At 35.9% G+C, this 21,473-nt stretch overlaps 3 protein-coding genes across 3 annotated transcripts; 1 reads left to right on the top strand and 2 right to left on the bottom strand.

Annotated features, from left to right (window-relative positions):
- Positions 1–1,302: 1,302 nt before the first annotated feature.
- LOC110745067 (sugar transporter ERD6-like 16) lies at positions 1,303–4,988 on the bottom strand. The gene is made up of 18 exons (XM_021945139.2): positions 4,652–4,988; positions 4,387–4,449; positions 4,213–4,302; positions 4,046–4,105; positions 3,879–3,944; positions 3,702–3,767; positions 3,520–3,595; positions 3,335–3,399; positions 3,125–3,217; positions 2,952–3,032; positions 2,774–2,858; positions 2,636–2,679; positions 2,488–2,550; positions 2,342–2,401; positions 2,191–2,244; positions 2,028–2,087; positions 1,792–1,906; positions 1,303–1,705 (listed from the first exon to the last, which is right to left on the bottom strand). Exons 1-18 carry the CDS (start codon positions 4,862–4,864, stop codon positions 1,560–1,562), a joined length of 1,500 nt encoding a protein of 499 aa, XP_021800831.2. The 5' UTR covers positions 4,865–4,988; the 3' UTR covers positions 1,303–1,559.
- A 5,793-nt stretch (positions 4,989–10,781) lies between these two features.
- On the top strand, positions 10,782–13,067 carry LOC110745069 (bifunctional protein FolD 2). Its single transcript, XM_021945145.2, has 5 exons — positions 10,782–11,080; positions 11,188–11,371; positions 11,504–11,661; positions 11,852–12,064; positions 12,697–13,067. The coding sequence occupies exons 1-5, from the start codon at positions 10,967–10,969 to the stop codon at positions 12,925–12,927; spliced, it is 900 nt and encodes a 299-aa protein (XP_021800837.2). The 5' UTR covers positions 10,782–10,966; the 3' UTR covers positions 12,928–13,067.
- Positions 13,068–14,589: 1,522 nt separating this feature from the next.
- On the bottom strand, positions 14,590–21,005 carry SPL7 (squamosa promoter binding protein-like 7). Its single transcript, XM_021945126.2, has 10 exons — positions 20,363–21,005; positions 19,339–19,511; positions 19,007–19,230; positions 18,850–18,924; positions 18,638–18,745; positions 18,397–18,514; positions 17,880–18,015; positions 17,205–17,367; positions 16,079–16,657; positions 14,590–15,393 (listed from the first exon to the last, which is right to left on the bottom strand). The coding sequence occupies exons 1-10, from the start codon at positions 20,911–20,913 to the stop codon at positions 15,070–15,072; spliced, it is 2,451 nt and encodes an 816-aa protein (XP_021800818.1). The 5' UTR covers positions 20,914–21,005; the 3' UTR covers positions 14,590–15,069.
- Between the last annotated feature and the right edge of the window lie 468 nt (positions 21,006–21,473).

The following is a 21,473-nucleotide window of genomic DNA, read 5'->3' as shown; positions in this document are numbered from 1 at the left end:
AGTGTTTCAGGCCTCTTCGTGGTTGCAGGAGTTTCATAGTCTGCTCTTGGGTCAATCACCTTCAGTCCCCCTTCTGCCTATTCACAGATGGATTGCGCCTAGGGACGGTTTTGCCAAAGTCAACGTCGGTGGGGCGTGGCTTGCTGCCGATCGTTGCGGGGGTATTGGGGTGGTGATCCGCAACGAGTCAGGGAGCGTTCTGGCGGCTTGTTCTAAAAAAATTAGGAATATTGGGTCTCTTGATCATCTTCACGCTGTGTCTTTGCTGGCGGGCATCCGGTTGGCTGTGGAGTTGAATCTCCAACGGGTTTGTTTCGAGTGCGGCTCCGCCAAGCTTGCTATAGCTGTCTCGCAAGATACCTCTGTTGCTTCTAGTGGGGGGGTTTTGATTGATGACTGTTGTGTGCTCCTCTCTCACTTCCAGTCATCTTCCGTGGCCAATGTGCCTAGGCTTTGTAACCGTGTCGCTAACAGGCTTGCCTTGTTTGCTTTTCATTTGCACCAAGATTGTTTTTGGTTTGGTGAGGCCCCTGAGCTTGTTCAGGAACTCCTCACCCAAGACTGTTGCCTCAGCTAATCTTCTTTGCAATGAATCGGTTTATTTCAAAAAAAAAGAGTGTAAAAAAATAAAAATAAAAACTTATGACAACTCCAAGAACTTATCACTTAGAGGTTGCACTTGCCTTGATAGGAAGGTGCTAGTTTGAGTGTTGGATTATAGGGGTGGGTACGGTCTAGTTTGGTTTGGTTCTTACTTCAAATAGAAATTGAAATCGATATTATTTAACTGGTCTGGTTTGGTTTGGTTTTAGTGAATTTTTTAAAAAAACCACTTTCGGTTTTGAACCGAATTATTTTTATTTTAAAAAAATACAAATTTTAACAAATAAGTTATTTTTTGGGCTTGAAAATTAACAAATGATCCAATTCATACATGGAGAGATGTTCTAAAGTTGAACTTGGAAAAATATTAGTTATAAAATAAAAAATATAGCATTGGATTTAAATAATTTGTAAAAAAAAAATTACACAACCGATCCGGTTCGATCTGGTTCGATTTTGTGTGGTATGAAACTAGAACCAAAATTGATTAAAACCAATTCAGTCAGGTTTTGGTCCAATTTGTTGATTGTTTAGGTAAACCAATTTTTTTCATCTAGTCCGATTCGATATTCCGGTTTTCCAGTCCCAATGCCCACCCCTATTGGATTATATCAAATTTTGTGTGACATTGTTTTCTGCATCTAAATAGGAGCAACAACTCTTAAGAAAATCAAAATCAAAATTTTGCAGAGCTCAAAATTAAAGGAACAAGTCTTTTATTATAGATTTGCATTAAGAATTTCTTTCCACCATTTTCCATACAACATGAATACAAGCACACACTTTGCTATATTGCATCTTCCATGTTGAGTTGAAGGCCCAAAGAAATTTGACGCATAATGAATGGTAAGGGTATTTTGCTCCGACGTGAAACTCACCTCCAAATCAAAATGGGGAAGACACTTTCGAGCCAAAATCACACGGAAATTTTCTAACATATCTACTCCTAAACGTTATCAGCTAATGATGTCTTGTCTTCTTGATCTATCTGCATTGATGCATGCCTGAATTTCTTCTAGGGTTTTGCCTTTGGTTTCTGGGACTAACTTGGCCACAAATAGGATGGTCAACAAAGAAAATCCAGAGTAAATGTAATAAGTTCCTGCAAAACAAATCAAAGTGTATATATATGGAATATCAGTTGTGAAACAATACAAACCAATCAATTGGTTCAAAAGTTTTACTTACTTGAGGAACTCCAGCTCACGAGAAAGTTGTAGGTGTAGGAAATTGCCCAAGCACCCAACCAGTTCACAAGCACCACCAAGCTCCCAGCAGCTCCCTTCACATGGATTGGAAAAATCTGCAAAAGAAACCATGTTTATAGAGTTTTAAATGATTTCTCTGCTGTCTGTTTGGTTAAAAATGCTTACATTATCATGAATGGCACTGAGGAACTGACAAGGTTAATTGTTCAAACTTACCTCAGACATTATCACCCAAGGCACAGCTCCCATTCCAATCGAGAAGGACGCAATGTAAGTCTGATTCGAAAGGGGAAAAAATAAACAAGGTGAAATGAGAAGCTGCAGTAAGAGGCATGATACTTTCCAAGTTTGCAGTTACAAATCGTGATGGTTAACTTACCAGCACGCCGGTCACAGCTATTATTGGTACCCAATCGAGCAACAAACCATATCCCTGATAAACAAAAAGATGATACATACATCAGACCATAATGTAACAGGAAAGGGCAGAAAAGATTTTGTAACAGAACATAGTTTTAAAGTTTTGATACCTTCAGAAAGAAAGAAGTTCCTGCTAGAAAACAGCCTAGGAATGTCCCAGTTGCTGAAACCTTCACACGAAAACAAAAGCTCATCACGAAAAGTTTATCTATAAAGATCCTCTGTAAGAGATCAGGTTTTCTAGATCAATTGCTACCATTATAAGAGGCCTCCTTCCTGACTTATCAATTAACGTTGCTCCGACCATAGTGATCGGGACCTGCCAATAGATTTTACATGAGCCGAGCTTGGATGGACAAACTCAAACATTTGAGATTCAACAGATGATAGGAGAAAATGGTTACCTGAACACATGCATAAGCTATGGTTCCAGCTTTGCTTGAAATTCCTGCAATTGGCATTACGGAAAGAGATAACTTTAACAGGAAAGATTAGCAACAAACCAAATGAAATGAAGCATAGGAAAGCCCCAGTTGAAATACCAGCTTCTTCAAAGGTTTGACTTGCATAGAATCCTATCCCATTAATACCTCCAAACTGTTGAAACACCATTAATCCAACCCCAATCTGGATGTTCAGGAGTTTGGAGTCAAGAAATGAAGTCATTTGGTTAACAGCATTAGAGAAAGTTATGAAAATTGACAGAGAAAAGTTGCTTACAATTACAGAGCGAATATGTTTGCTTTTAAACAAATCCAACAATTTGGCTTTTGGAACACTTTGTAGAGTAACAATATATTCCTGTCAAGATACAGACAGGGTGATTTTGTTAGTAATGTTGATTTTAGATTATGAAAGATTCAATTAACATTTTTTCGGTTGACAGGACGTACTTGAATTTCAGCCATTTCATCAGATATATCGGCATGTTTTCCACGGAGTCTCTGTAGTGCAATTTGAAATTCTTTCTCATGGCCAATCTTTGCCTGAAAAAAAATAATTTCAGCTTCATACGTCTGTTTTGTTCTCACTATTTATTTTTTCTCTGGTTTTGTGAGAATAAGAAAACAAAAGGTAAAGCTTATTATGAACTGAAATCTTACCAGCCATCGAGGCGACTCTGGCACAAACCATAGACCCACAAGCAGGAAAATGCAAGGAACAATGCCTTCATATCAAAACCCAATTATCAATCTCTTCAAAGTTTTCAGTTACTTCCAAAGGCAATTAAGTTGAGCCACCTATTGTCATTAAGAATAACAAAATATCCTATGGGATCAGAACTTACCAGTTAGAGCAAGTGTTGTCCAACTTATAATTGTTCCGATTACAAATGCAACTGATGCTCCAGTCACAATCATGAGCTGCAGGACAAGTACAAGGAAAAAGATAACAGCATGTTAAAGAACATATAGATTTCTAGCTAGTAGGGAGATGATTTTGTGCAGAGAAAGCTCATAAATTTCCTACCTGATTTAATGTTGTAAGAGCTCCGCGGAGATTTTTGGGCGCGATTTCTGCTATAAATATTGGGACCTGTTCATCCAGATGATGCCAGAGAAACTCTGATTAGATTAAACAGCCTTGTTCAGATATTGCAAAGCATATGAATAGAACTTGGCATTAAAATAAAATAAAATTATATACCACATAGGAGAAAACTCCAATTCCATATCCAGTGAAAAACCTTCCTATGTCAAGGGCCAAAGCTCCCTGCATAAGATTTATAGCAAATACATTCAGCATGTGACCTCTGTTTGACTGAACTTAAGAAAAATATACAAATTCAAGAGTTTAAAATGGTGGAAATATACCTTAGAGAAAAAGATGGCTAGCCATCCTGTAATGCAAAAACTAGCTGACATTCTCATTGCCTATTTCCATACAAATTCAAGAAGTTTAGTGCAAAGTTTAGGACATAGGATATGACCAAGCTTTCATTTGTTTCTTCTTTAACACCAGAAATTAAAATTTATCATACCCCTTTTCGACCGAGAAAATCTGCAATCCGACCACTTGTTATAGCACCCAGCATTGCACCAATTGTTAGTATAGAGCCAAACATGGAGAACTGCCATGTGATTGGAAATCAGTAACAATTTACTTCAATATAATGCAAATTTTTTTAATGACCAAAGAGAACAACAGGGCAAACCTGGGCAAGAGAGAGATTGAGATCTTCCCTGATAGCAGATTGAGTGGGAGCTGAATAGCCCACCTGCCAAAACAAGAACTTAAGCTAAACAAACATTCTTTTTTTTGGGTTATGTTTGTATTTTTCCCCCCTAATCAGAAGAAACACAAACAACAAAAATAACACACTTAGTCTACCAAGAACCTTCTTAAACCAGAAACACAGAGAGCCTGCAACCTGCTCTGACTAAAAACGCAATGTTCATAGAAATTAGAAGAACACTTACACATGATCCAAACTCAAAAGAGCCACAAACAGCAACACAAGTGCTGAGCAAAACCATCAAAATGGATCCACTTTTCTCAGTACTCTTCTCATCACTCCCATATTTATCTTCATAGGAAGCAATTTTCTCCTGCTTAATGACCAGAGGCTGTTCCAAATCCTCAAGGGTGCTATTTTCTCCATTTTCAACATCTCTGAACTGCCCAATTGCCATGTTTTTTTCTCACTACTCTAAAAAAAACTAAAGAATTCAAACAAAAAGAAGGAAAAACAGGAGCAAAAGGACTCTGCTCCTGGTAGGACTCTCCTCTTGGTGGGATGCAATATATGCTTGTGTTCTCAAGTATTTATACACATGTCAAATCTGCATGTAGCTAGATATTTTATGAACAAAAATTTTTATAAAAAAAATAGAAAAAAACAAAAATAAAAAAAAGTGCATCTAGATATTTATGAGTTTGTCTACTAGCAATTGATTAGGAAGAAGGTAGAAGGTTGTATCAGATGGGAAACTGGGTACTGCATGTGAGTTAAAGCTGTCACTGATCTGGTGAAAATGATGAGGTTTTAGCTAAGCATAGCCTAATTGGGACATGTGGAAGCAGACCAAGATGATAAGGCTAGTTAAAGCTAATTTTTGCATGTGATCAAATTTTAAGTCTGGTAAATTATGATTAATTTGGTTTAAATATCATGCATGCTTGCGTGGACCTTACTCAGATCGATTGCTAGGAATTATAAGAAACAAAGAACAATTGGGAGCTTGTGGGCGGCAAGGCACAGTGTTCTTGTTCTGTTGCTGAAGATGAAGCTGGCAAAAGATAATTTATTTTATTTTATAAATAAACTCTGCTGGTTTTTGACTGATTTTTTGTTTTCATATTGGCCAAACTTCAATAATTTAAGGTGGAAGTGTATGGGACAACTGGGGACCTCCTCCATTTGCTGTCAATTATAATGAATAGTCTATCCTAATCAACGATCCTAATCAACGATTGAAAATCGTTCACGATGCGTTTAGACTGAAATATGTTTTAAATTAAATATCCTATGTCACATCATATGGCCTTAATGGGAAAACACCCACAAATATCATGACTCATGTTAGGTTGCTGTTGGTGAATTACATAATCCTTTGAACAAATGAGGGGAGAAAAGGGTAAGCAAAGCATATCTTCATGTTTGCTTTTTTTCTTTTTTCTTTTTAAAGTTGTGTTGGGGCATCATATGAGTAATCATCATTTCAGTTGAAAAGGAATACTTGAAATCTCTGTACGAACAAGCGACAAATTCTCTAATTAGCAAACAAATAAAATAAATGAATGAATAAATAACAAAGCCGTTGTGTCATCATGACTCATGCATATACGATCACGTATAAGATTTTGCCATTTTTATATACTATAACATTCAAATATTGCCAAAAAATAATAATTCAAATATTGCTATTTTTTATATGTTATAACATTTAAATACGCACATAATAATAATATGCAAGGAGTATGTAGTTCAAGTGGTTAAGAGCACTTACTCGTATATCTGAAGTTCTAGATTCAATTCTCCCCCTTTCCCAATATCGCTTGTAAAAAAAGTACACATAGTATATGATGATATTATAATTTGTATAAATTAGAAATAAAATATGTTCAAATTATCATTATTGTTATCAATTGAGAACAAAAAAAAATCAATTTTTTTAGGACCTTTCCTATTAAAAGGGACGATAATATACTAAACTCACACACACTACATGGATACTAAAAAAATCAATTATTAATGGACAATTTCCAACAACAAACAAAATTATTGGACAGTTTCAATTGTTTTGTTATAGACCTCCCTCCATTAAAAACGGATCTACACAATGTAATAGGAACATCAGAGGGTGACATGGTATAGCCAAGCGGTTATACTCTTTACACAAGACACTGTGATCTTTTTCTATAAAAAATTGTTTTTCTCCGATTTTTGTTTATTGATAAGGGTAATTTAGAGCCTTATCCATTACTATTAGGCCATTATATGAGTCTCTATTGTCCCCTTTCGAGTTTTTACTTTTCCGGAGCTATTACCAGTATAAAGAATTTAGCATTTTCACATTTAATACTCGTATTGTACACGTACGTACGTATTTTTCATGTTTAATAATACACTTTTTTATTACAAAATTTTCAATTATTCACACAAAAATCGGGTATTATACACATAATTTTCGCATATTATTGAATAAAAATAATATATATTAAATAAATTAAATAAATCATATTAAAATTTTATATAGTGCCCAAACTTATCAGTTGTAATTTGCCAAAATATTTCCGAATAAAACACGTACGTATTTTATTCATATTTTTCCCATTCCGTATTTTACTAACTCAAAGAATGTGAAAGGCTAAGATTATTTCTTACTTGTTGTAACAAAAAAAGATGGTGATTTTCCAAACTCTTTGCCAACCAGAACAACAATTTCAAACATAGATTTATGGGTATAGTAGTAAGCAAGGTAGTAGTATTCTTCATGTAAAGTGTTGTTTGAAATGTGAAGCAATTACCAAGAACACTCCAACTCAGCATGCAATTCTCTACAATAAATCATGCGTGCATTAACAAAATTTAGTTGCATTTGAGAGAACGAGGTAGACCAAAGTCAAACATTCCCACAAAAATAGAAGAAGAAAAAATTGAACTCTCAAATTGATTTAGTGTGAAATTCTCTCTCTTCAATATTTGCTTTGGAGAGGTCAAAACTAGCAAATTAATCTATATATATAAAGCAAAAAGCAGAGAATGGTGAAACATTCAAAATACCAAAAAATTCCCTTGGTTAATGCAAACATTAAGAATTGAAATTATTAATTAAATGAGGATAATATGGTAAATTCACACTTTTTCATATTAAAATTTTTTAAAATTAAAAGAAAAATCAGATAATGGATCCTTTTTTTATGGAACATAACTACCCATTATCTTTTTTAATTTTAAAATAACTTTTTTTTTATTTTTAAAAAAGGCCTCTCGCAGGCGCGGAAGCACATGCAGAGAGGCTAGTATCTATAAAGTATAAATTAGTAAACTTCTTAATCCGACTTGATTGATAAACTCAAAGGATAAGGACTTTGCATAAAGTTTCAGGAAACAAATGTGTAGTCTGGCCGAAAAAAGAAAGTACTAGCTGGGGAACTGCTCTTAAATGAGTATGTCGATAACCTTACCTGCAGAACACCAGCAGCAGCTAAAATCTGCTGCCCATGGCAGATGGATGCAACTGGTTTCCCAGCTTCCACGATTTGCTTCACTATTTCAATAACTTTCTCATCCAATGCCAAATATTCTGGAGCTCGACCTCCAGGGATTACAAGAGCATCGTAACTTGAGACATCAATAGTATCAAAATCAGCTGTTAAAGTGAAAATGTGGCCTGGCTTCTCACTGTAGGTTTGATCACCTTCAAAATCATGGACAGAAGTTGTGCAGATATCACTAGCTTTTTTCTTGGGGCAAACTCCATCAACATGGCATCCTAGAGCTTAAGGGATTGAAAAGGCACAGTTATCTCATAATCTTCCATGAAATCCTACAAATATTGAGGGAGAGAAAGTGAATGATGCTCAGTAACTGTATGAGAATTAGTTCATTAACAAACGACAAGCCCCTTTAAGGGGTTACACTAAATTAAAACAAGCAGCCAATCTTGGTTTATCAGCAATCTTATCACTGTTGTTTGATCCAAAACAAGAAGTAAAAGAATATTTTGATGTAGGATAGCTTAAATAATCAGCCTACAACTGTTTATATGGTGGGCTTTAAGGTTTGTCAACTTGTATTTTTTGACATGTGGCGTAGCAGGCGCTAGGCGCCAGGCAGGTCCTCTATTTTTCTTTATAAATAGTATAGCCGGGCGGCTATAATCGGGGTTTTTATATTTTGTTGACACGTGGCGAAATGGGCGCTAGGCGCTAGGCGCTAGGCGGGTGGTCTTTTTTTTATTATAAATCGTATAGCCGGGCGGCTATACTCAGTGTTTTTTTAATAAAAATCGTTTAGCCGTGCGGCTATCCTATTTTTTGACACGTGGCCAAACTGCGCAAGCGCCAGAGGGTCCTTTTTTAACAAATAGTATAGCCGCACGGCTATACTCGGATTTTTTAATAATAAAAATGGTATAGTCGCGTGGCTATACACATGGCGAAATGGGCGCTAGCAGCTAGGCGGGTGCCTTTTTTTTTTTTTTAATAAATAGTATAGCCGCCTCGGTGTTATTTTTTTTTAACAGAAAAGACTCAGGTCCTTTTTTAAAATTAAAAAAAAACATTTTTCCCCAATTTTTGTTTATCGATAAGGATAGTTTAGAGCCTTATCCATTACTAGCCCATTATGCAAGTCTCTATTGTCCCCTTTTGAGTTTTTACTTTTCCATAGCTATTACATGTATAAATAATTTAGTATTTTCATGTTTAATAAAAATGCAGGATGGTGATTTTGCAAACTCTTTGCCAACCAGAACAACAATTACAAACAAATATTTTTTATTACTCAGGGCTTTTATACTATTTTTGACATGTGGCGAAATGGGCGGGTCCTTTTTTTTTATATAAATAGTATGGCCGTGCGGTCATACTTAGATTTTTTAATAATAAAAATAGTATAGCGGGGCGGCTATACTACGGTTTTTATTATAAATAAAATAGTATTACTGTTTACTAGGATCGTTTTTTAATAAATATTTTTTATAAATAGTATAGCTAACCGGCAATACTCTTCACATAAGACACTGTGATTTTTTAAAAAATTAAAAAAAAAAACTGTTTTCCCCCGATTTTAGTTTATCGATAAGGGTAGTTTAGAGCCTTATCCATTAATATTAGGCCATTACCCGTATAAAGAATTTAGCATTTTCACATTTAATACTCGTATTATACACATATACACGTATTTTTCATGTTTAATACACTTTTTTTTACAAAATTTTCAATTATACACATAATTTTTGCATATTATTGAATAAAAATAATATATATTTAAAATTTTAAATAAATCATTTTCAAATATTATATAGTGGCCAAACTTATCAGTTGTAATTTGCCAAAATATTGCCGAATAAAAACGTACGTATTTTATTCATATTCCGCATTTTACTAACTCAAAGAATGTGAGAGGCTAAGATTATTTCTTACTTGTTGTAACAAAAATACAAGATGGTGATTTTGCAAACTCTTTGCCAACCAAAACAACAATTTCAAACAAAGATTTATGGGTATAGTAGTAAGCGTGTGGTAGTATTCTTCATGTAAAGTGTTATTTGAAATGTGAAGCAATTGCCAAGAACACTCCAACACAGCATGTAATTCTCTACAACAAATAATGTGGGCAGTAACAAAATTTAGTAGAACTCGAGAGAACAAGGTAGACTAAAGGCAAATATTCCCACACACACACCAAAAAAAAAAACTCTCAAATTGATTTATTGTGAAATTTCTCTCCCTTCAATATCTGCTTTGGTGATGTCAAAACTAGCAACTTAATATATATACTAGCCTCTCTGTGCCTGTGAGAGGCTTTTTTTAAAAAAAAAATTAAATTTATTTTAGAATTAAAAAAAGATAATGGTTAGTTGTGTTCCATAAAAATAGGATCCATTATCTTATTTTTCTTTTAATTTTAATTTTTTTAATTTAAAAAATGTGAATTTACCATATTATCCTCATTTAATTAATAATTTCAATTCTTTATAAAGCAAAAGGCAGGGAATTGTGAAACATTCAAAATACCACAAAATGCCCTTGGTTAATGCAAACATTAAGAATTGAAATTATTAATTAAATGAGGATAATATGGTAAATTCACACTTTTTCATATTTAAAAAAAATTAAAATTAAAAGAAAAATCAGATAATGGATCCTATTTTTATGGAACACAACTACCCATTATCTTTTTTAATTCTAAAATAAAATAAAATTTTTTTTTAAAAGCCTCTCGCAGGCGTGGAAGCACGTGAGGAGAGGCTAGTATTTATAAAGCATAAACTAATGCAACTATTACTTTTAATGTTTATTTTTAATAAACAGTATAGCCGGGCGGCTATACTCCTATTAAATATAAATACGTGTCAGCGAATTAGTGGCAACATGGAAGCAGCTCCATGTACCTGATCGAACTCGAAAACAAACGAAAGAGTCGCACTCTCGGACTCGCCTCAGCTCTCTCAGTCGATCGAACCCACTGTCACTGTAAATCCTAATTTAGGGTTTTTATGGGTGCAGATCCATTGTCATTGTAAACCCTAATCTCTTCAAGACTGAGAGTGAGTATTTGATCAATGGCGTCGCAATCGGATCACAAGGCCGCGATAATTGACGGAAAAGCCATAGCCCAGACCATCCGAAACGAAATCGCCGAGGAAGTCCGCCATATCTCCCAGAAATATGGCAAGGTTTGCTTTTTTGCTCTATTTATCTGAATTAATTTTTGTAATTATTTATTTAGTGAATAAATTTTGACAATGCAATTATTCAATTATGCAATCAATCAATGGTTTAGGTTCCGGGACTGGCAGTAGTGATTGTAGGGAACAGGAAGGACTCTCAGAGCTATGTGAGCATGAAGAGAAAGGCTTGTGCTGAGGTTGCCATTAAATCCTTGGACATAGACCTCCTTGAGGATGTGTCCCAAGACGACCTCATTGCCAAAGTTCATGAATTGAATGCCAATCCCGATGTTCATGGTTGGTTTCATGAAAGATGATCACTTTTTCCATTCTAAGTTGTCAAAATATAATTGCAAAATTCTACCAGTTGTTTATGTGCTACATTTTCGTTGTTGATCGTCATGAAAGTAGGTTTTGTTTTGTTGGTAGGTATTCTAGTCCAGCTTCCCTTGCCTAAGCATATTAATGAGGAGAAGGTGTTGAGTGAAATCAGCATCGAGAAGGATGTTGATGGCTTCCATCCTCTCAACATCGGCAAGCTCGCGATGAAAGGCAGAGAACCTCTGTTCCTTCCTTGCACTCCCAAGGCAAGACACTTGAGTTATGTACTCAAACACAGATAGATGCAGACGCACACACACGTATGCTTTTGTTTCTTTGGGTATACTTTGTGCCAAACAAGGGAACCTTGTTATCCAAGAAATACTCATATGGAGCTGTGAGAGGCTTTCATGTGGCAGGTAGCAGTTTTGTTTTATGAGATAATTTTCTCTGCAGGGCTGTCTGGAACTTCTGTCGCGGAGTGGCATAAGCATAAAGGGAAAGAAGGCAGTGGTGGTGGGCAGAAGTAACATAGTCGGATTGCCAGTTTCGTTGCTGCTTTTGAAAGCAGATGCTACAGTTACTGTAGTCCATTCTCATTCTCATGATCCAGAGAGTATCATTCGTGAAGCGGACATTATTATTGCTGCAGCAGGGCAAGCAATGATGGTAGGTAGTTCACAGATTGTTGTTCCTTGATATGCAGTAACATCGTCTTATGACATACCTGTTTTCTCTCGTTTAATATTTGTTTGGCTTTCCATGAAAATTCTAGTACTTAATTTGTTCAAGTTAAAAGTAGTGCTGAAGACCATGGTAATTTGTTCACCCATAAATACTAGCACATAACACTAAGATCCCACATACGAACTGCTCCATATTTTTCAGTAAACACAACTTGTACATAGTTAAATACTTCAAACACCTTAAGATATGCTTGAACAAGAAAACTTAAATGCAACTAATAAGAGAATAGGTATACTTGGTTGTTTCCTCCCATATATTCATCCCAGGTGAAGGAAAAAGGAAATTCTTCGGCCTTGGTACTTCCATCATTTTTACTTGGAAGTTATAAGACAATGGCTTTGATGCTTTATAAGCAGTGGTCTGGTGTGTATAAAATAGCCCTCTTCACTAAGTTGTATCATTGCTTATATGAAATGACTGCCATCTGTTAGTGGAGCAAACATCGTTTCTGTGTGTCGTATAATACATTCCTTGTCTTGGTTGGACGCTGTGGGACGTAGGGTTTATGTTTCAAATTGATGAAATCTATCTGAAATTTGTTAATCATTTTTCAGATCAAGGGGAGTTGGATAAAACCAGGTGCTGCAGTCATTGATGTCGGCACAAATGCTATAGACGACTCAAGTAGAAAATCAGGCTATAGATTGGTTGGAGATGTCGATTTCCAGGAAGCATGTAAGGTTGCTGGATGGGTAACTCCTGTTCCTGGAGGCGTGGGCCCAATGACTGTTGCAATGTTACTCAAGAATACTTTGGATGGTGCTAAGCGTGTTATTGCAAAATAAAAGCTGTTGCTATTCCAGCCAAGTGGGCCTAATTTAGAATTTAGAATTTGAAGATGTACTAGAAGTTTTATTTTTATTTGTATTTTTACCCCTCAACAGAATATCAATAAAGAAAGAGTGCTGCTAAATGAACCCTAAAATTAACTGAGTACACCCTATGATCTAAGTGCACCCTAATATTTAAATTAAAATGTAAAATTAACTAAGTACACTCTATTTTACTACCAAAAATACCCATAGTACACCCTAATACACTCTATCTTGCCAAAAAAATAAAAACCAACAACATTCATCGATCTCCCTATGATCCCTTTTTCTCCATGCTTTGATTCTCAAAAAATTTAACTGTACAATCTGGACAATATTGTTCTTTTTGATATATCCTAAATCTAACTAATGATACAAAAACGTTCTCATAATTTTTTATTTATTTAATGAATCCAATATCTAAAACCAAAAAACAACTCTGATTGCCTTCTTAGTCAGGGGTTGACAAGGTTAGGCTATCTGTAGTCTCTGTCTTTTTTTCAATGAAATCTTTGATTCATGACCACCCAAAAAAAAAAAAAAACTGATTGCCTTGCTTGCTGATATAAGCCCCAATATGATTGGTGTGGCTACTTTTGAGGAGGGAAATTGGAGAAAACAAGTTTTTACAAGGAGCTTCAAATATTTTAGGGAATTTTCTGAATTGAAAGATGAGAAAAATGAAAAAATTATAAGTTTGGAGAAGAAGAGTGATTGAAAGGAGAAGAGGCTCTGCTAGGCTTGGGTTTGAGAGATAAAAGAGTTCGGCTGTCCAAATGCTAAGATGGAGAAGAAGAGAAGTGTAGGGAAAAATATGTGGTGTCATGTTTTAGATGGTTTTTAAAAAGTGCTGCTAAACGAACCCTAAAATTAACTGAGTACACACTATGATCTAAGTACACCCTAAAAATATGTGGTGTCATGTTTCACAATTCAATATATCCTTTTTAGTCATTTTATATTAGGGTAAATTAGTAATCCAAAAAATACTTTGATAGTAGGGTGTACTTAGTTAATTTTAGGGTTCGTTTAGCAGCACTCTAAAGAAAAAGGTTTTGCTTGTGTGGATTGACAATCAAATGGGGTGGAATTCGTTGTCAATTAGTGGATAACCTACCTTAAGTTGCTAACTATTTTGTGCTAAATTAAGATATATCATGTGGCCTTTGATTTGAAAACACGACAAATATCATGAGCCATGACTCATGCTATGGATAAATAAGGGGAGAAAAGGGTAAGCTACCTTCATGTTTTTGTTTTTGGGTTTTTTGGGGTATTGGGTTTGTTATATCTTCATCTTTTCTGTTGCAGTTTGGGCAGATGAGCAGCATCGCATCAGTTGAAAGGAATACTTTGAAATCTTTAGAGGATAAAATAAATGAATAAATAACAAGCACAACAAGCGTTTGCTTAACTTGCATCATGCGTACACTTCAACATTCGAACGTGCACATAATATATACTGAAATTAGAAAGAAAATATGTTCAAATTATCATTATTATTATTATTATTATCAACTGCGCAAAAAATATTAATTAATGGACAGTTTTGAATTGTTTTAGGGTCTTCATAAGAAAAAAAATCCAAAAACAAAAGCAGCATGAAACCCCATATTCCATAACGTTTAGAAGGAATTCGATCAGAAAACCAGGCCTCTTTTATTACTTAAGCACAACACCAAATCTATATCTAAACATTACAACAATATAATACACAATGCAACTGGAACATCAGCCGCCGCTGATATTGCATTACCAAAATTAAAATTAAAATTCGAGCAGCTTCATTTTCTTATAAAATAAAAATAAAAATTACTATCTCAAAGGCCGTAGGCAAACATAGTCCAGAAAATGTGACTCAACAGAGGCAATACGCAGAATTTATGCTTCGAGCAAGAACAGCACCCGAAAACAGAATGAGACTTAACAGAGGCAGTACTCAGAATTTATGCTTGCAGCAAGAACAGCTCGGTGACGAAAAACTTTTTGGCGGCTTGTCTTAATCTAATATTAGAAAGTAGTGCACAACGGAGATACATAATACATACATATATATATACAGATTTAAGGGATTGAGGAATACATTCTAAGGAGAAAAAAACAAAACTAAAACATCTAAAAGTTGTCAAATAAACATCTGCGCATTGTTACTGCAAATTCACCAACCTTGTGAGGATGAAAGAGGACTGCACAAAATCCTAAACAGATAGCTGCAGCACAAATTACATAAAGTGCAGGGCGAAATCTCAAGAACCCCCCACTAGAGCGGGACATTAAGACCTCCCCAGAAGTGTAACAGTTAGCCACTCTTGGCCATTTCTTGATCAGGTTAGCTTTCATGACTGCTTTTTTACTCAAGAGTGGAACAGTTTCACTTCTCTCATGAGAAGTTGAACCCACCATCACATCCACCCTACCATCCACAGTTATCTCCGTATCCTGCATAGTATTACATAACAATTAACAGAACAAAACTTGTATCAGTTTATCAAATAAGAGTACAGAAAATAACAAGTATGTAAATTATGTACAATTAGTGACCGCCCTACCCTCAATTGGATATCTCTTGCTAGCTATAAGAAGTACGAAAACATTTTACTGATAAAAATGTGATGGTGAATAACACAACTAGTTATAAGATCTTAGATGGCCAAAATAGAACTGTAGATTTCAATTTAGCAAAAGGGAGGAAAAAACAAGTTGTCATGCACTTAACCACAACGTAGCCAAACAGTTAGAATCAAAAAAATCCTTCACTAGTTGACTGTAGAAGTAGTATTTCAGATCCCAAAGTGATAGGAAAAGAAAGCAGGGCAGCCTCTAAGAAAAATCAGTAGGGCAATAACAACTAATGAAATGACATGCAAGCAACAAGTTTGAACTCAAATTTTTTTGGACAAAAATAAAAGAAAAGAAAATCCCTGTCAGAAATAAAAACAGTTAAATTACCAGGAAGGCAATGCCTTACCACAATATTTTCTTCTTAAAATGTTGGAATTCGAACTACCAGACTACCAGATGAGAAGAAATGTTAAATTGCTAATGAGTAAAATGTATATGAAACCAAAGCTAACTTAAAAGAAGAAGAAATAATCACCATACCAAAATTGAATGAAGTTCTCACCTGACATTGTAACGGAACAACCAAATTTCCAACATTCTGAAAGCAGCTTTGACTTTGAGAAACAATATCCTCTTTTTGCACCAATCTTCCAGACAATGGTACTAAAACCCCAGAGTTGTCAATTTTTTGACGATCACGGGCATAATCCATGTAATTCTTTAAGAGCCTCATGTCAGCATCACTGGTGCCATCATTTGCACTGTGTAACTCCATGTTATCCATCAGAGTCTTCAAATTTTGTGAAACTTTCTCCAATATGGTTGTTGACTTAATGGATATCAAAAAGTTCAATAAATAGTTGAATCTTTGGATCTGTGAAACAGTCATGATCCGTTGAAAATTTTCTGATGAGGGCTTTTTAAGTAACCATGCTATATCTAAAATAACTTCAGAAAATGCTGTGTGTCTCAGGGAAGATGCTTCACAAGAGTCTGACAGAGAACCACTAGAAGAAAAGCGTGATCCTTGCAAAGAGAAAGATTCTTCATATCTCTTCTGAATAGTATTCATTTCTGCACAAACCTCCTTGTCCGCAATGAGTATGGGTAGAAAGTTCGATAAGCCAGATTCATTCTCAATCTGCAATATAGATTCATCCAAAGATAAATTATGAGGCAAAGAAAATCCTGGCAAGTTAAAAACCAAGTACCATGCTTTAAAATGCTTTTGTAACTATGATTCTGTCTCCATGTGAACCTCAAAATTTATCTATATGAATCCTACTATTTTCCATATACCTATCGCAGATTCCAGTCCACAGATATAGCTTATGGCTAATGTTATCAGCAATAGCTACATAATTGACTACATACCATGTTTCAAGACCAACAATTCTCATCAATGCATTAACCAATCAAAGAAGTTGCATATCAAATTATAAATCGCTGGTCATAAAAGGGTTTACTGCATAGGGAATGTCAAGTGTTTGACACATATCAGTAATCAGCATTGCAGAAACATGGTCAAACACCCATGCAAGCAACAATATGCATATCATAACACTATCTTTACTTTTGTCAGCATGATGGAATACCACAACACTATTATGATCGCTGGAGTCTGGAGATATGATCAGACAAGAATATACACCATAAGGAGGCTAAAGAAAAGAGCCCAGAAAATTTACCTCAATAAATGCAGGACCAAAACGATTTGCTTCAGTCTGAGGGACATGTATCTTGTATAATTGATGGTCTAAGTTAGTAGCAGTGTCACCTTCAATCTGACTAGGAGAAGATTCAGGATAGTAATTATAAGCCAGATACTTTCCAGAGAAGGATACAAGAAACCTGTCACCATAATGATCTTTATTAGGCAACTTACTTGACAATAATTCTGCTCTCTACATACATGGAACAAGTAAACAGAATATTATAGAACATACACCTGACTGCAAAACTTTAAATTAATCAGAATTATTTTATTTGGATACAATCAGAAGAGTAATCAGCATGTGCCATCAGACAACTACAGATCTGCCATAATTGATATACATCTCTGATCAATACATTCTAGCACTTCCAAGATCACACTATCAGTGCTACACTTTTGGACCAACAAAGAACAGTAGCTATTATGTACTAGTGACAAGTCTATGTAGACTGTTGAGAGTGTCACCAAGTAGTTTCCCCTCCCTCCATTATAATCTAGTCTTACAGTTGATAGGAAGTGTCGTGTTCATGAAAAGCTACCTTATCATAATAACACATGATTCAAAACGACAGAACTGAAAGGGGCTGAATCAAAATACAACACAATAAACTACTATCAACAGGTGGAAAACCCTGAAAGGAAGTCCTACCGAAATTTGGGTTGTAATAAATCACTTCCACAGGCAACAAACTCCATGGGCTTGCCTGCCTCAAAATATCTAGGATGAACGTAATGAAGCCTTGGGGCCCGCATCTCAACTTTCCCTTTTATTACAGAAGTCCCATCTGTGCATACCAAAATGAAAAGCAGCACATTAATTACTGAAAATAGATTACCCCAAAAGAAGAAAAAGATACCGACCAGTCCTGCTACCAGGAAACGTGAAAATTAGTCAGAAATTCTACTCGCCCAAAATCTAAGATCAACCAACACAAATTGATGATTCTGACCAACATAATTTCATAAATTTTGTTTAGTTCTGTACATCCATTTACATCTCATGGAAAGATTGCAAACAAGAATTATTCAGAGATCTGTATCTTTTAACAGCAATATGTCAAGATGGATCATCAAATAAACGCAGAGGCCAATTAATTTAAGTCATATTTTACCGCATAATTAATAAAAGAATAGAAATACAACACATCTATGGAGCATCAGATTACCTTTCACAACACGGAAAATCATGTCATTTAGATAAACAAGTATATTGCCTCTCCCAGACAGCATCCTTCCAGGTACAACAACAAAGTCATGTACATATGATACAGGATCTTCAAGTAACTGAGCAAAACCATCACATGATCAAAACCAAAGTTGTTGAACAAAATTTGTAAAGTCAAGGTAAGAGGAAAACTTTGACAAACTGAATATCAATCTTGCAAATAAGATTACCGACATCATTACCTTCATCCACATAAACTTTGGCATTGCAATAAAAACAGTCAAGATAGTACATCCAGGGCGGATATACCCCTCCAACTCAACCGGCATGCTGGCCAACCATTGGAATATCTGTAAACACATTTACCCACATGTTAATCCAAGTCCTGACATATTTCTATTAAAATAATTCTCTCTATATATACTAAACTGTAATAACAATCTTTTAATAATACTTGGTGCCGAAGTCTTCGAGGGAACTCCGCTGGATTCCAATCATAGAGCTTGAATGAGATGCGACCTGTCGGACACTACAAGTATGTATCAAATCAGTACATCTCAATCATATCTCCTCATGTAAAGATCAGTTTTAACCAGGCAGCAAAGACCCACCATAGAAGAGTAGGCACTTTTATCACAATTTGGCGGAGAAAGAGAGTTGTTAGAATCATGTTTTCTTCCATCCACTTGGGTTTCACCAGAAGCTACCAAAGATGCACCACCATCACTATGGACAATCTGGGAATCAGGCAATGAACTGAGGGTAGAAATACGTCCACCTTCAGACTCCGGCAATTCTTCCTTGTCATTTAACTGACTGCTTAACCGTATACTGTCTGTACATTATGCATACAAATTGGATCAGTAGACTCTTTTTCCAGGAAGGAAAAACTACTATACAGCTCATTTTACAAACTGGTTGCCTTAAAACCAACATTGAATACCTTCTCCTGCTCCACCATCACAATTGGTATCTTCAATTTGAATTTCCCTTTGAGATTCCTTTCTAATCCCTCCTTTGGAATTAGTAGGTTTCCTTCGTCGTCTATTATTATGACGCTCTAGTTTTCTTCGACAACTTCGCTTACCTTCATCAAAATCTGATAAGACATGGAACCTGCCAAAGAATTGGAGCACAAGCAGAAACGAAATTACAAAAGCAAAATTAAAATTATTCCAGCACACTCAACAAAAATAATACATGCAGTCCCTCAATAAAACAGAAATGTGACAGTGTTACAACTTCCTCTTCATCCCAGGTCGACGAATCTTCTGGAAAGTACAATGACTCATTACACTAATAATTATTGCCAATCTAAACTCCCTCTGAAAAAGTATTACTTATTGTAACCCGCCAGTCTTCACGACAAAGACAAGCAGTATGGAATCCAAAATGCCTATGGCTTATGAAGAACTTAAAGAAAGAGCCAAACGTAGGCAGTGACCTTATCCTACAGCCAATGACAGCTGCAAGCCATTCAACATCTCCAATGTGCTAAATTGCTAATAGGGGTTGTCTCACTTTTCTCAACATCTATCTTTATGTATAAAAGACCCTTAAAACAAATCAGCCAAACCTTAATATAATTAATATCTAAGTGCAGTATCCTCTGACCCATTAAAAGATATATGTCATCCACAGAAAGAAGAGCACATGTAATTATTCTGTTGCTTCTAAACAGTCCCTTCTCTGCATTTTGGAGAGTTAACAAGTGCAAAGTAACCTTATAGGTAAAAGCATAAAATTGATTGTCATATAAGATTACAATCACAACTCAGGACCTGTGAAGCTAGCTTAATCCAAATTATCCAAAAGCTTCCTGAAAAAAACTTGGGTAATTGCCAATGCTAAGTTGTGAACATACTAACAGCTTTGAAGATTACTAATACGAAACTGCTAAACTATAACTAATGCAAAGATAAAATCACTATCTCTGAAATTGAAAATCAACTTAAAATTGAGCTTACTTGCCACACTGCTGACAATAACGCTTGGTCTCACCGTCAAGAAAGACAGTGCTGGCATTTGCACAGGCAAGGCACACTCTGTGCCTCCGATGGTACCCCTTCAGCTCCTTAATGTCGGCACGACAAGACGGAACCTGACACCGGGCCGTCCCAGGAGGGGCCCGAGCCGTCTTGACCCTCTTCTTTCCATGCCCGGCTTCCTCCTCTTCCAACTCCATCATCCTCTCGTCGATCTCGGGGCACGCGCACGGCACATGACCCGCCAAGAAGTTGGTGCACGCCAGCCTCGGGTCGCGCTTCCTTATTCGACCCGAATTCAAATTCGGATCCTCCGGCGGATCTTCCAGAGCCGGAGCCGGGTCGATCTCGACGGAGCCCCACGAGATCGATAGGTCGTCGTCCACGGTGAAGTCAAGGAGATCTCCCCAGTCCCAGACGGTGGAGGTGTCTTGGTTGGGCAGTGGAGGTTGAATCTCCATCTCTGAAACCCTAGCTTCGTCCAAACGCTGCCGTTGTGATAGCGTTGAAGAAGGAGATGCAGGCCCTTCCATAGTTTTTGTGGTCAAAATCAACTAACCTGCCAGCACACCTAACATCCTTCTTCTTCTTCTAGCTTAGACGTCAAGATTCCCTCCCTCCCTGTCAACAACGCTTAAAAGTACAGTAATACCATTTTTTTTTTTTTTCTTTTTTTGGTTTAGGGTAAATAAAAATAAACAATAGTTTTTACTGTCGCTGTGTGTTTAGAGAGTGACTGTTTTTCAAATATTATTTTTTAAGTTTGAAGTAATAACCCTTTCAATAATTAGTGGATAACCTATTGTCCTCATCAAAAATCTCAAAGTTGTTTCATATGTGAGATTGAAATCACCTCCTCTTTATTGGTTTAGCCGAGCCAAATTGGCTAAAGCAAATATACTCTTCGATTCGAAACACATACAAAAAATACTCATTATCTTCTTCTTATTCAAAAAGTGTTATTTATTAAATAATTGGATTCAGCTCAATGTGCAAGGGCCTTAATTTGCAAGTGAGCGATCTTCAGTTCTAACTATCATAACACAGCAGTGCGTGTGAGAAGATCTTCTATCTCTTGATGGTAATTTTTTTC

This window comes from Prunus avium, chromosome 1 (genome assembly GCF_965620075.1).
Source record: "Prunus avium chromosome 1, drPruAviu1.hap1.1, whole genome shotgun sequence".
Lineage (NCBI taxonomy): Eukaryota > Viridiplantae > Streptophyta > Magnoliopsida > Rosales > Rosaceae > Prunus > Prunus avium.
Note: the sequence above shows the minus strand (reverse complement) of the source record. Positions and strands in the feature narration are given on the sequence as shown.

Bases quoted from the DNA above. Each gene is read 5' to 3' on its own strand.
- LOC110745067 (XM_021945139.2), bottom strand. From the start codon at position 4,864: ATGGCAATTGGGCAGTTCAGAGATGTTGAAAATGGAGAAAATAGCACC. The intron at 3,768-3,878 runs GTATATAATTTT...CTGGATGAACAG, and splicing joins TTGGAGTTTTCTCCTATGTG to GTCCCAATATTTATAGCAGA. The intron at 2,680-2,773 runs GTATTTCAACTG...TGCCAATTGCAG, and splicing joins TCAAACCTTTGAAGAAGCTG to GAATTTCAAGCAAAGCTGGA.
- LOC110745069 (XM_021945145.2), top strand. From the start codon at position 10,967: ATGGCGTCGCAATCGGATCACAAGGCCGCGATAATTGACGGAAAAGCC. The intron at 11,081-11,187 runs GTTTGCTTTTTT...TCAATGGTTTAG, and splicing joins TCTCCCAGAAATATGGCAAG to GTTCCGGGACTGGCAGTAGT. The intron at 11,662-11,851 runs GCAAGACACTTG...TTTTCTCTGCAG, and splicing joins TCCTTCCTTGCACTCCCAAG to GGCTGTCTGGAACTTCTGTC.
- SPL7 (XM_021945126.2), bottom strand. From the start codon at position 20,913: ATGGAAGGGCCTGCATCTCCTTCTTCAACGCTATCACAACGGCAGCGT. The intron at 19,231-19,338 runs GTATTCAATGTT...CATAATGTACAG, and splicing joins TGATGGTGGAGCAGGAGAAG to ACAGTATACGGTTAAGCAGT. The intron at 15,394-16,078 runs GTGAGAACTTCA...AATACTATGCAG, and splicing joins TTGTTCCGTTACAATGTCAG to GATACGGAGATAACTGTGGA.